The sequence below is a fragment of the Balaenoptera physalus genome (assembly GCF_965194825.1).
Source record: "Balaenoptera physalus genome assembly, chromosome: 17".
Lineage (NCBI taxonomy): Eukaryota > Metazoa > Chordata > Mammalia > Artiodactyla > Balaenopteridae > Balaenoptera > Balaenoptera physalus.
Window position 1 is genome coordinate 30,242,119 of NC_138895.1, and position 15,229 is coordinate 30,257,347.

The following is a 15,229-nucleotide window of genomic DNA, read 5'->3' on the forward strand; positions in this document are numbered from 1 at the left end:
CTGCAGATAATACAGTTTAAATTCTGCTTTCTAGATAGGTTCAGAACACTGGCTAGAGAAAATGGAAGCCATCTGTGACTTTGGGTTTCAGGGGTTCTTGGTAATAGCCAGCCCTCCCACTGAGATAGTCCACCCTTTGATGGTACCTGTGTATGAATCTATGCTTTTTGGAAGTCTGATTCGCTTCAGGTACTCTGTCAGAGGCACCTTCTGATAATGTTCTTCTTTTAGCTTAGCACTGCTTTCTTGTGTTGATGATAAAACTGTGGGCTTTGCTTTATAGGAAAAACGAGATGAAAACATTTTTAAGAGGTTAGATTAGCTTAATGAGGAAAAAGCTTGGATTTCTTGGAATCAAAACATTCCAAAATCTTCCCCTCTCAATACAGGCAGATGAGGCATTTCATGACATTTAAAATATTGCCATTTGTGAAAATATCCAAGTAATGAAAACATCAAAATTTGGAAATAAATAGCAGGTTTAAAGTTTAAATTAAGTGTCCCAAAGATGTTACAAATAGGATATTTAAAATACAAGTTTCATTCCCACATATTTTGGAGCATAAATAGTTAGTGCTTTGGATTTACATTGAACAGAAACATTACAAATGTGCACCATTCCACAGGTTTCAGTTTCATGTTTCTTTTTTTTTTTTTTAAAAGTCTTTATTGAATTTGTTACAATATTGCTTCTGTTTTATGTTTTGGTTTTTTGGCCGCAAAGAATGTGGGACTCAGCTTCCTGACCAGGGATTGAACCGGCACCCCCTGCATTGGAAGGCAAAGTCTTAACCACTGGACCACCAGGGAAGTCCCCTAGTTTCATGCTTCTTTAGCTTCATTTATATTCCTATCAGTTATGGGTAAGTAAAGTTCAAAATATTCTTTCAACAAATCTTTATCAAGCTATAATGACTATATTTTAGACCCTTCTCTTTAAAAAGAAACTATATATAATACATAGTTCATTGTGAAAATCCAACTTTCTTCATACAGAATTATAAGGAAATCCTCAACTCCATCCCATGTAATTAACAATTTAGTTTTTATTTATCTGTTATTAAACAACACACTTTCTTCTCTACTTTTTCTATACATTTATAAACATTTTATATAGATATAATCATGGTATATATATGTATATATACTATATATATACATAGATACAACATGTATCTATGTATATATGACATATATATCACTTTTGTGCTCTACTTTATTGTACTTATTAATTTTTCATAAGCACATTTCTGTAATTATTAGATAGACTGATAATTTTCTCTCTCCTTATGTGATTAGTTCACTGATGTCCTTTGCTCTGTTGTGTACTCAGGTAGTATTCTTGTATTCTTATTATAAGTGTTTTGTTTATTATGGGTATTATTAATTAATATTTACAATAAAACTTGCTATAACAGATATTGTTGTTGGCCTGTGCATATTCTGTGGGCCAGAGGTCATGTGCAGAAGGTTCCTGCATCTCTCTGCCTCGGGGATTTCTCCCAGCTGGCTTGCTTAAAATGCTGGAGTATTAGCAACATTCCCCAGCAGCAACCCTCAGCCAACGAAGGACAGGAGTTGATGTGTTGATACCCCAGCTTCCTCCTCCTTCAGGATAATTTTGATGTGTCATCCACACAGATTTTCAGCTGGCTCAAGCCCCAGTGGCCCACAGCAGTAATGCTTCATTAACACACCTTTATTGTCTTAACTCCCTTCTCTGTCTCTCTTGCTCACGCTCACCTCCTGGAGCACCCTCAATATAAAATATTTATAGCTAAATCACTGTCTTGGGGTTGGCTTTTGGGGAACCCCAAACTAAAACATTTGCAAAATACATGTCCACTCATAACCTCCTTCTTCCTGGTACTTTGAGGTCACACTGCTCACCAGTTTGGGGGCTGCCTTCAGGTGAGGACATATCACCTTCAACTTTCTCTTGCAGAAATCTGTTCTTTGACGCAATCTCCTCACTAGGTTGTGTAGCTGGGCATCGGCATACTCATTAATAACAGGGGCTCCAAGTGGTTTGCTTTTTGGGCTAAATGAGAAAAAAAAAATGACGGAGTTGGACCCATGAGGAGAAACATACAGGGAAGGGATTAAGTCTCTTCACCTTCCTTATATACCCAAGATTATTAACTGTTCCTTTCTGCAATTGGATAGAACAACTTAAGCATTAAATTTGATGGAAATAGTGCTCGGGCAATACAGATTTGCCATTGAAAAATTAGAATCCAGAAATAGCAAATGAGTGTTCTTGACTGTGGTTCTGCCATTAGACTGTATAGTGAGAAGAAAAAAAGCTATAGTTGACACAATAGGCAGAGTTCTAAGATGGCTCCTTTGTGTACATGTCTGCATAATCCCAGGGAAAATGAATATGGTGGATTTTACTCCCATAATTAGTTGTGTTATGTGGCTCAGTTGACTTTAACATAAGGAAATTATATAGCTGGGCCTGATGTAACCAAATGAGCCCTTTAAAAACAAAGAGTTTCTCCAGATGGTGACAGAAGAAAATGTCAGAGATTTGAAGCACAAGGGGAACTTTACTTGAGAGAAATTCTCCGTTTTTGGCTTTGAAGGAGAAAAGGGTCCCCTGATAAGAATTGCATGAGGCCTCTAGGAGCTGAGAGTGATCCCTGGCTAGTTAACAAGGAAACAAGGACATCAGTCCTGCAACCATAAAAAACTGCATTTTGCCAATAATTTGAATGAGCTTAGAAGGAGATTCTTCTTTGGTGCCTCCAAGTAAGAGCCCAGCCAGGCCTGGCTGACACCTTGATATCAGCTGTGTAAGACCTTAAGCAGAGAACCCAGACAAGCCCAACCAGACTTCTGACCTATGGAACTATGAGTTAGTAAATGGGTGTTGTTTTAAGTCTCTAAAATTGCCATAATTTTTTATTCAGCAGTAGAAAACTAATATATCTAGTGTGATTTAATGAACTTCCCTTCTAAGAAAACATATAAAGCATAACATACAGTAAGTCCCCTACATACGAACGAGTTCCATTCCAAGAGCATGTTCGTAAGCCCAATTTGTTCATAAGTCCAACAAAGTTAGCCTAGGTACCCAACTAACACAATTGGCTATATAGTACTGTCCTGTATTAGGTTTATAATACCTTTTTTTCACACAAATAATACATTAAAAACAAACAAAAAATAAAGAAAACATTTACAGTTTTACAGTACAGTACCTTGAAAAGTACAGTAGTGCAGTACAACAGCTGGCATATAGGGGCTGGCATCGAGTGAACAGGCAAGAAGAGTTACTGACTGGAGGAGGGAAAGGAGGTGGGAGATGGTAGAGCTGAAGGATTGTTAACAATAGGAGACAGAGGGCAAGCTGAAATTTCACTCACACCTGACGTTGATGGTACATGTTCTGGTTCCTTGCTGGATTCAAGTCTATCTACCCTTTTGAAAAAATTATCCAGTGATGTCTGGGTAGTAGCTCTTTTTTTCTCATCATAAATGACACGGTAGCACTGGATTGCATTCTGAATGGCTGCTGCAACCTTCGTGTACCGTTCTATGTTCGGGTCTTGTGCCTCAAAAGCTAACAGTGACTCCTCAAATAAAGAAAATCCCCTTGCTATTCCCTGCATCGTGAATCTCTTTCGTTCTTCAGTTACTTCTTCTTCCTCTTGTCTCTCTTTGTCCTTCCTCTGGGCCTCCAATTCCGTCAGGTCTTCATTAGTAAGCTCCTTGTGTTGCACAGCAAGGAGTTCAGTGAAATTGTTCTCTTGCAGATCTAGCTCCAGCTTCTCACTGAGAGTCACTAAGTTTCTGAAGACGTCTTTGGACTCCTCATCCACCTTCTCAAATCCATAAAAATCACGACCAAACTGTGGGCAAAGTTTCTTCCAAACCCCATTCATGGTGACGGCTGTAACCTCATGCCAAGCAAAGTCAATGGTTTTTTTTTTATGGCCTTGTAGATGTTATAGTTCTTCCAAAATTGTTGCAAGGTTGTTCCTGATTTGTTACTCACCTTTACTGCGTGATGAAAATTGTGACATAAATATTTCTTGAAAGTCCCTATAACTCCCTGGTCCATAAGTTGAATGAACGACGAAGTATTCAGTGGCAGATTCACTACTTTGACGCTGGGATGAAAGTCGTCTATGAATGGGAGGTGGCCCAGAGCATTGTCCAGCAACAAAAGAATGTTGAATGGGACATCCTTTTCCAAGCAATTTTACTCTACCTCCAGGATAAAGGGTGGAAAAACTAGTCCTTTAAAATGGCCTGTGTAACCCAGGCTTTGGGGTTACTCTTCCACACAACAGGAAGAGAACCCTTGGCTATGTTTTTAAGGGCTCCTGGGTTCTCTGAATGATAAACTAAGAGAGGCTTCAGCTTCATATCACCAGAAGTATTGCCACCAAACAACAGAGTTAGCCTATCCTTTGCTGCTTTATAGGTTGGCATCAACTTTTCCTCCTTACTGATGTAACTTTGGTCTGGTATCCCCTTCCAGTACAGTCCTGCCACATTCACATTAAAAACCTGCTTGGGCAAATACGTGCCTTCATCAATAATTTCTTGAAGCATTTCAGGAAATTCCTGGGCAGCTACCGTATCTACACGCGCTGCCTCGCCACTTACTTTTATGTTGTGAATGTTGGCTCTAGCCTTGAATCGATGAAACCAGCCATGGCTGGCATTAAAAGATGTGCCCTCTGATTCTTCAATGTGTTTCTTCTTCAAGTCTTCATAAAGGCTTTTAGCTTTCTCTTGAAACAGCATTAAGCTGAGCAGGACTCAGTGCTGATGCTGATCCTGCATCCACAGGATGGAGAAGTTTCTCCATCTCCTCCATCACTTTCCCACGATTCTTCAATATTATTGTCAGCATCATCGGCACAGCGGACTTCACATGTTCCATGACCTTGTCCTTGTTCTTTAGAATCATGCCAATGGTTGAATGATTCATGTTATAAGAATGAGTGATGTCTACCATCTTTTCGCCTCACTCCCCTCTCTCAGTTATTTTCACTTTTGTTTCCATCATTATTGCTTGGTACTTCTTAGCAATAACAGCTACATCGTCGCTGCTTTTACGCTTGCTTCCAGACATCCTGGGCTTGAAATAAAGATACTGTACTACTGTACTCTATATAATACTGTATAGTAAAATACACAAAAGCACAACCACTTGTAGAGAATGCATGCATGTGACAATGTACGCCAGACACACGAACTAACTTAAATGATTGGACATGTGAACGTATGTTCACGTCTTTGAAAGTTTGCAACTTGAAAGTTCATAGGTAGGGGACTTACTGTATAAACTAGTATACTTCATAATGATCTAAGTTTCCTCACAGCTTTTCCTCAAAGTTCTAACTCACCCTCTACTTTCCTTCTGAGTATGACACTGGGTCTACACAAGCCCCCATAAGTTCTATCCGTTCTCACCTCCTCACACGCATCTTTGCCCTTTCCATCTCACTTCCAAACTGGAACCCATGCGGTTCACATTGGAAATGGGTAACCTGTGGATTCCATTTAAAGAGCCCCTCTCCACTAATATCCATTTTCCACCAGGTCTACAAATATATCATAAATCTAGTTGTTTACAAATTCCCCAACCATCGGTGTCTTTCTCTCTCTCCTTATAATTATCATAGTATAACTTATACCTCTTTCAAATGTCTAAAGTTCTGCTTCAGCATCAGGATTCTTCAAGTGTGTCCCACTAAGACCTCTATAAACCATTCAAGAATGGAGAAGATGGAGCCGCAATGGAAGAAAATCTGATACATCATACACAATACAGAAATAGGAGGGCATTCAGTCTACAAAACCAAGAAAACCTTTTTTTCTGATTAAGATGTGTTGTCATTTATATCATTTCATAAATTTCTGCTTAAAAATCTTAGTCTGCTTAGAAGTTTATTCATCCATCAAACAGTTATTGAGTTTCTACTTTTTATACTGGAAATAGAAAGATAAGTTAAACAGATACTAGCCCTATGGATGTTCATAGTTTAATTGGGAGAGGCAAGGATGTAAATAAGTAGCTAATAGTAAGTAATAAAAATATGTACAAAATGCTATGCTCACACTGAACTTGGCCTGGGGTATCAAGGAGTGGCTTCACAGAGAAAGCATCCTAAGTCTGGAAGGATTAGAAGGTCTTTGACAGAAAAATGAAATAAGGGCCTTCCAGGCCTTGAGAACAATATGTTCAAAGATGTGAAAAAAATATGACATGTTCAGCAAGTATTTTGGTGTGACTGGAAGACAGTGTGTACGTGGAGGGCACCAGGTGGTGGAGTGTGTCAGGAGTGATGGTGGTTAGGTCTGGAAAGGTGAGTAGGGTCAGCTTATGATGGTTCCTGTATGATCTGCTTAGGAGTTTAAACATTGGCCTATGGGCTAATAGGAACCAATAGAGAATATTAAGCAAATGAGGGGTATGAGCAGATAGAAGTTTTGGAAAAGTAACAATAGTGGGAGAGTTGAAGAGGAGCAGTGTAAATGCACGGAGGCAAAGAAAGAAGTTAATAGATTAGGTTAGAGTGGATGAGGGAAAAAGAGAGGGACTAAAGAACTTATTTAGAGGCAGAAATCAAAGAATTTGAACTTTCTGGGTTTTTTGGATAAATCCAAATAAAGAATCAAGAATAATTTCTAAGTTTTTATTACAAGTGACTAAATTCACAACGATTACTATTACAAGAGACCAGATATATGAAAACATTAATATAAATTGAAATTCAGAAGGAGATGTTTGTATGTAGTGGGCATATGGAAAAAATGAGTCGTGTGTTTGTGTATGTGTGTGTGTGTGTGTTCAGTTCATGGTGTTTATAGGACACTGTGTGATAGGACCTTGCTTGTGATACCCAGGAAACATTCAGGAATACAGTTCTGGCAACAAGATCTTGGTGATCCAGTGCATATGGGGTGTTTAAAGCAATGTTTATATTTGACATTATCATAGACTGACATTTTCAAGATCAGGAACTGTATGTTTTCTTTATATTCCACAAGATCTAGGACAAGGTAGGTTTTCAATAAATGCTTATTGAATAAATAAACCCACTACTTCTAATCTTTTTTGACCTTATTTGATGTACCTCAATGCACTAAAAAAATCCATGAAAAGAAAAGTTGAGGATTGGTGAATCATTGACTGTAAAGTCAGGTATTCAAACTGTCAAAATGTCTAATTCAAGCCCTAAGACTTAAGGAGAATGTTTTTCTTTTCCTGAATTATCTGTAAGTCCTATTTGACCATATAATTGCCAATTAACAACACCAGTTTGTACTGTGCAAACATACCTCACAGTTAACATGCTAAAAATTGTATGAGAAAGCATGTCAGCATTTCTAATCCATAGCTATATTTCACCTATGTATTTTTCTTTTTATATTAGCTGAGCATTAATATGTCAATCTATTCCACCTTCTTTTCTTTTTTTACAGCTTTTTTCTACAATAATCCTTGCCTATCTTCTTTCCCACCTATATACATACAGAAGTTATGAATGTATTTCTCCTCAGGTAATTTTATGAATGAAAAAAATGGAGATGAAGAAATATATATTTCATAAAACAAAATATCGAATGGGAGTATAAGAGGGAACAAAAGGTATATGCTTTTTATAACAATGCTTCATTTAAGCTATATTTGATAATTCTAGTTCATAATGTATATTTTTAAAAGAATTATTCCTCATAATTCCTTGATGAAGAATTTGGGAAACAGTAAGTATATTTTACAAATTTTGATAAACAAGCATGAAAGTTTTATTGGTAGCCATCTCTGATTGAGATGGACAAGACTTTTTAAATTTGTATATGTACTTATGGAAGAATAAAGAATTAGTTATAGTTAAAAGGCAATTTATTTCTTTTTTGATAAGGATCAGAGAAAACACATTTTAAAAAACATTTGATAGCAAATAAGATAATTATGACAGTATTCATTACTTCCTAAATTCAATCAGATACAGGCAAAAAAATCACATAATCAACAATTGTCCCTGTGTTTGGGACTGTAGAAATTTTTTGCACTCCAGGGCAATGTATTATAGTAGTATTGGGATGGGTTAGAAGTAGGTCTTTCTTTGGTAAAGTGAGAGAAAAGCCAATGGGAAAAGAAAGGTAGGAAAGAAAAACTCGTGGTCTGCAGCTGTACTCAGGAATATCAGTTTTAAGAAAGAGTACATATGTAAAATGTAGATCTTGAACTTGATTGTTTTAAAACTATTGGTGTTTATTAGGACTCCAGGAAAGTTTTCATGTACACCCTGTGATACGTGTTCTCTAGTTTAAGATTGTTGCTTTAGTATAACACAAATGGATGACAAATTTTGATGGGGCAAAATGAGAAGGTGGTGGTCAGAGCAGGAGGAATGATACTTTAATAATGTAAAGGGAAGATATTCAAGAAGAAGGAAAAAGCCTGAGAAAAGATGTGTTAGCTGCTGCCTTGTAGAGGACAATAAAGGCACAAACCTTTTAATATAAGATCTCCAATCACCTATAATTTGGCTTGAAAGTTCCGTTGAGACAAATGAGGAACCGTAACAGAATTCTAAGAAGAAGAGGTACATTTTTAGCTATGTTTTAGAAAGTAATTGAAAAAAGAAAGATGATAATTAATTGTGGTGAGGAAGACGTGTGACTTGAAGAGGGAAGAGTGTTGAGTTAAAATATGTGGATTAATGTAACAGCAGGAAATGTCAAGTTTGGTGAATGTTCTACATTGAATAGTGTTCTGCCGAAATTCATGTCCATCCAGAACCTCAGAATGTGACTGTAGTTGGAAATAAGGTCTTTACAGATGTAACTAAGTTAAGATGAGGTCATACTGGAGTAGAGTGGGCCTTTAATCTAATGACTGGAGTCCTTCCTTATAAGAAGGCCAAGTGAAAACATGGAAGAAACACACAGGGAGAGTGCCATGTGTCCACAGAGGCAGAGATCGGAGTGATGCCTCTACAATCCAAGAAACACCAAAGATTGCTGGCAATGGCCAGAAGCTAGGAGAAAGGCATGGAACAGATTCTCCCTCAGAACTTCCAGAAGGGCCAACCTTGCCAATACCTCGATTTCAGGCTTCTAGACTCCAGAATTGTGAGAATAAATTTCTGTTGTATTAAGCCACTCAGTTTGTGGTAAGTTGTTATGGCAGCCTTAGGAAACTAATAGAATTAGCAAAGTGGATAATTGTGATACCACACGGGCAACTCAGATGGAGACATAAGTTGTAAGATAAATAGAAATATATTAATATATGGTAAACTTGAGGTGTGAATAAATAATACATTCAGTGTATCGGGCAGTTGAGAAGGGAGTCTCCCCTATCAGTAGGGGAGACTGAACTGGAGAAGTTGAACTAAGAATCATCTATCTAGAGGAGATGGTGGAAATTATACAGAAAAACATAAGACTGGGAGGCCACAACCTTGGAATTTGCTGACATTTAAAGAGTAGCACAAGTAGAGGAACCGAGAAGTAGCAGTTAGAGAAGTAAAGCTGAGAGAGAAAAATATCACAGAAGTTGGGGAAGCTAAGAGTTTGACAAAAGAAGTCAGAACACAAAGTGAGTAAGATGGGGACTAGGGGAGGACTTTAAATTTAGCAAGTAAGATTTCATTGGTAATTTTTAAGAAAATTGGTTGGGGAAAATTTTAATGTCATCAAATTTTGTCATTTTTCTCTTCATTTGTCTTAACAAGTATTTTGTAAAAGAAGTACTTAGAACCTGCCTTTGTTCTCTAAATAATATTTTAGATTTCCATTCATTAGTTCCTAAATTCATTTAAAAGTAGTATTTATTTCTTATAATAAGATCTTCTTGAATAATTTTTGGCTTTTGCAAACTTTGCTAGATTCTTCTTAATTAATGCTTAATTAAGAATTAATTCATTTTTCAATGACTTAACTCATTTAAAAAATTCCAGTTGGTCAAAGTCTTTAAAACTTGCTATTTCTGTCTTGAATAACAGACAGGAATTAGGTAAAGAAAATTATACTCCAGGAAAGGTGTGAGCAAAATGGAGGAGTAGGAAGACCCTGAATTCACCTCCTCACACAGGTACATCCAAATTACAACTATCTATAAGCAACTATCTAACAGAGCAACTGTGTATGAGAAAGACCTGAAGACTAGCAGAAATAATTTTACAACTAAAGATATAAAGACGGGACCACAACAAGATGGGTAGGAGGGGTGGAGACATGGTATAGTCAGGACCCACATTCCTGGGTCAGTGATCCACAAATGGGAGGAATATCACAATCAGAGAGGTCCTCCCCAAGGAGTGAGGGATCTGAGCCCCAAATTGGGCTCCTCAGACTGGTGGTCCTGCATTGGGGAGATGAACCCCTGAAGTGTCCAGCTTTGAAAACCAGTGGGGCTTATGTTTGGGAGAGCCAGAAGGCTACAGGAAACAACGACTCTGCTTTAAAAAGGTGCATGTAAAATCTCACTCTCTACATGTCTTAGCACAGAGGCAATAGTTTAAGAGGAACGTGGGTCAGATCCCCTTGCTCATCTTGAAAAGCCTCCTGGAGAGGTAGGAGGCAACTGGGCCTCCCCCTGGGGATGGAAATGCTGGCTGCAGCCATTTTTGGGAGCTTGTTGCACTGTGTGGACACTGGTGCTGGAAAGTGTCATTTAGGAATCCTCCCTCTAGCATATTAGCACTGGGGGCTTACCTGCCTACCAGTGGACTGGCACCAGACCCACTGCCTCTTATCCACGAAGGGATCTGGCTGTGACCACTGGAAGGCTGGTACCAGTCTTGTGGCCCCATGGCCCCCAGGCTTAGCAGCCAGGCATGTGGGGACCCAGCCTCACCTACCACTGGGCCACAGTCACTGCATGAAGCAAGGCCTTGCAGTCAAGTGGGCTGGGGAAAGCCTTGCTTAACAGTGTGCCCACAGAAGTCAGACCTACCACAGCAGACGGGGGTTCACAGCCCACATGGGGCACGCTTAGAGCATAGATCTCTGGTGACCACAAGAGTATAAGACTAGAAATCAACTACAATTTAAAAAAATGCAAAACACACAAACACTTGTAGTCGAAACAATATGCCACTAAACAACCAGTGGGTCACTAAAAATATCCAAGAGAAAATAAAAAAATACCTGAAGACAAATGAAAATGAAAACACAACATTCCAAAATCAATGGGAGGCAGCAAAAGCAGTTCTAAGAGGGAAGTTTATAGAGATACAGACCTACCTCAGAAAGCAAGAAAAATCTCAAATAACACTCTATCTTTAAATCTAAAGAACTAGAAAAAACAAAAACAAACAAAGCTCAAAGTTAGAATGAAAGAAATAATAAAGTTCAGAGCAGAAATAAATGAGAGACCAAAACTAAACAAACAAACAAACAAATAAATAAATAAATAGAAAAGATCAATGAAACTAAGAGGTGGTTCTTTGAAAAAATAAACAAAATTGACAAACCTTTATCCAGACTCATCAAGAAATAAAGAGAAATAAATAAATAAAATCAGAATAAATAAAATAAAATAAAATCAGAAATGAAAGAAGTTTCCTCTGATACTGCAGAAATACAAAGGATCATAACATGAGCAATTATACACCAATAAAATGAACAATCTGGAAGAAATGGATAAATTCCTAGAAATGTATGATCTTCCAAGAGTGAATCAAGAAGAAATAGATAAATATGAACAGACCAATTATCAATAATGAAAGTGAGTCTGTACTAAAAAAACCCAACAAACAAAAGTCCAGGACAAGATATTTATGATAAAAACTCTCAACAAAGTGGGTAAAGAGGGAACATATCTCAACATGAAAAAGGCCATGTATGACAAATCCACAGCCAACATCTTACTCAATGGTGAAAAGCTGAAAGCCTTTCCTCTAAGTTCAGGAACACGATAAGTATACTCTTGCCACTTTTACTCAACATATTATTGGAAGTCCTAGTCACACCAATCAGACAAGAAATAAATTAAAAGCTTTCAAATTTGAAAGGAAGAAGTAAAACTGTCACTATTTGAAAATGACATGGTAATATATATAGAAAATCTTTGACACCAGCAAAAAACTATTAGAACTAATTAATGAATTCGGTAAAACTGTAGGATACATAATTAATATACAAAAATCTGTTGCATTTCTAAGCACTAATAATGAACTATCAGAAAGAGAATTAAGAAAACAATCCCACTCACTATTGCATCCAAAACAAAACAAAAAAATTACCCATGGAAAAATATTCTACCAAGGAGGCAAAAATCTTGTACTCAAAATATCAATGTCATTTTTCACAGAACTAGAAGAAATCATTCTAAAATTTGTATGGAAACACAAAAGGTCTCTAACAGCCAAAGCAATCCTGAAAAAGAAAAATGATGAATTTATCATGCTTTCTGATTTCAAACTTTATAACAAAGCTAGTGTAATAAAAACATTATGGTACTGACCAAAAACAGACACACAGAACAATGGAATGAAATAAAGATCCCAGAAATAAACCCACACGTATATGGTCAATTAAATATGACAACAGAAACAAGACTATACAATGGAAGACTCTTCCATAAATGGTGTCGGGAAAACTGGACAGCTACATGCAAAAGAATCAAACTGCACCACTTCCCCACACCATATACAAAAATAAACGCATAATGTATTAAAGAATTAAATGTAAGACCTGAAACCACAAAACTCCTGGAAGAAAACATAAGCAGCATGCCCTTTGACATTGGTTTTAGCAATATTTTTTGGATCTGTCTCCTCAGGCAAGGAGAACACAAGCAAAAATAAACATATGCGACTACATCGAACTATAAAGCTTTTGCACAGGAAAGGAAACTAGCAACAAAATAAAAATTCAGCTTACTGACGGGGAGAATATATTTGCAAACAATATATCCAATAAGGGATTAATATCCAAAATATAAAGTGAGCTCATACAGCTCAACAACAAAAGAACAAAAAACTTGATTAAAAAATAGGTGTAGGATCTGAATAGACATTTTTCTAAAGAAGACATACAGATAACCAGAAGACACATGAAAAGTTGCTCAACATTAGTAATCATCAGGGAACTCCAAATCAAATCCACAATGAGATATCACCTCACACCCATCACAATGGCTATTAAAAAATTACAGGAGTAGGTGAGGATGTGGAGAAAAGGGAAACCTCATGCACTGTTCGTGAAAGTGTAAATTGATGCAGCCACTATAGAAAACAGTATGAGGTTTCTCAAAAAATTAAAAATAGAACTACCATATGATCAAGAGACTCCACTTCTGGGTATTTGCCCAAAGAAAATAAAACACTAATTGGAAAAGGTATATGCACCCCAATGTATATTGTAGCACTATTTACAGTAGCCAAGATATTGAAGCAACCTAAGTGTCTATTGGTAGACAAGTGGATAAAGAAGATGTGGTGTATATATATATATATATATATATATATATATATATATATATATATACACACACATAATATAATATTATTCAGCCATAAAAAAATAAAATATTGGCATTTTTTACAACATGGATGGATCCAGAGCCTTACCCTAAGTGAGATAAATCAGCTAGAAGAAGACAAATAATGTATGATCCCAATTACATGTGGATTCTAAAAACAAATAAACAAAAGTATAACAGGCTCATAGATACAGAGAACAAATGGGTGATTGCCAGAAGGGAAGAGGTAGGAGTGGGTAAAATTGATAAAAGGGATTAAGAGGTACAGACTTCCAGTTATAATATAAATAAGACACATGATGTAATATACATAATAATAAATATGGTCAATACTATTTAATAACTTTATTAGGGGACAGATGGCTACCAGACTTATGGTGGTGATCATTTCATAATTTATGAAAATGTCAAATCCCCATGTAGTATACTTAAAAATAACATAATATTGTACATCAACTATATTTCAATAAAAAAGAATATTATTTTCTAATATGGGAAGTTTGGGACGGGGAGAGGAGCAGGTCATTTTTTCAGTCTTGTATTTGTATTAATTAATGATAAATTCAGAGAGATGTCCTCAAAATTTACATTTGAAGAAAAGAAATCTGATTTGAATAAGTGAAAAATTTTGTAGGATTAAATTTCTGAACAAAAATACTTGAAATTTGGACAAAATTCTGATTTTAAACAATGTATCTTGTGCTCTATCATAAAACCTACAAATTTTAAGCAAAAACTTGGGTCATTAATATATACCTTAACCAATTCTCACTTTGCTGTCTTCTCACATTTACCTCTAAATACTGTGAAAATTTTGAGTTGTCACATTTCACTTCTACATATGGTATAGTTTGTACACATTAATTTGTACATATGAATATTATGATACACAATTTCCTAACCTAAATTATTCTTGATCTGTGTAGAACAGCCTACGATACATTTATGGCTCCAAATCTTGTTTGCAAACCTCTTCCAGCAGTCTACTCTCTAGATCTCTTCTTCTGTTAATCTGTAAGTGCTGGAGGTTGTGTACATAACGCTTATTTTTATTGTTATGAATCACATTCTAATGGTCCATAATAAGTGTGGTGGTGCCTAAGTTTGTTAAAAGTTAAGTGACTACTTAAGACTAAAGTCACCAAAAAGTTACAAAAATATTGCCACATAGATTTTAAATTTATATCCATAAGTCCCATATGTACATGTATATGCACACATATACACATACAAACACATCAACAACATAAGAATAGTAACCCTTTCCAAATCTTTACCCAATTGGAAAGAGAATTTGGATTTCTTTTATAGCATATCAATATCAACATGAAATCGTCTTAATACTAATATATTTCATTTTAATAAACATCTTAAATTCCCTAAAGAGTTTCAGGTTTGAGAGTAAAGTAAGCAACAACTATGTTTTTATAATTTCTTTTATACAATATCAGCCTGAATGAGTCAAAGAATATGTTCACAAATGTTCCTGAAAATTGGTGTCTTGGGGAAGTTGAGGCGCATTTTGAATGTCACATTCATTTATGCTACAGATATTTTTGCACAGTAGTTTTCATCAGGAAAGATACCATACTCTGTATTCACTTTGAAGATTCTTTAGTTAATATCCTTCTCTTTCATTTTACACGTGTCCTTACATTTGTTCTTACTTATTAGCTTCCTCTGAGTAAATTGCTGTTTTCTTTAAGAATTGATCTATTAGAATGTGATATGGACTGAATATTGTCCCCCCCAAATTCATATGTT

General features: G+C 36.3%; 1 protein-coding gene across 1 annotated transcript in view; it reads right to left on the reverse strand.

The window, feature by feature from the left end:
• The window catches only part of CNGB3 (cyclic nucleotide gated channel subunit beta 3), a 161,999-nt gene that overhangs the window by 81,732 nt on the left and 65,038 nt on the right, over window positions 1–15,229 (reverse strand). Inside the window, 3 exon segments of the mRNA XM_082434062.1 lie at window positions 147–275; window positions 1,891–1,948; window positions 1,951–2,041. Of these exon segments, the coding sequence (XP_082290188.1) occupies window positions 147–275; window positions 1,891–1,948; window positions 1,951–2,041 (278 nt within the window).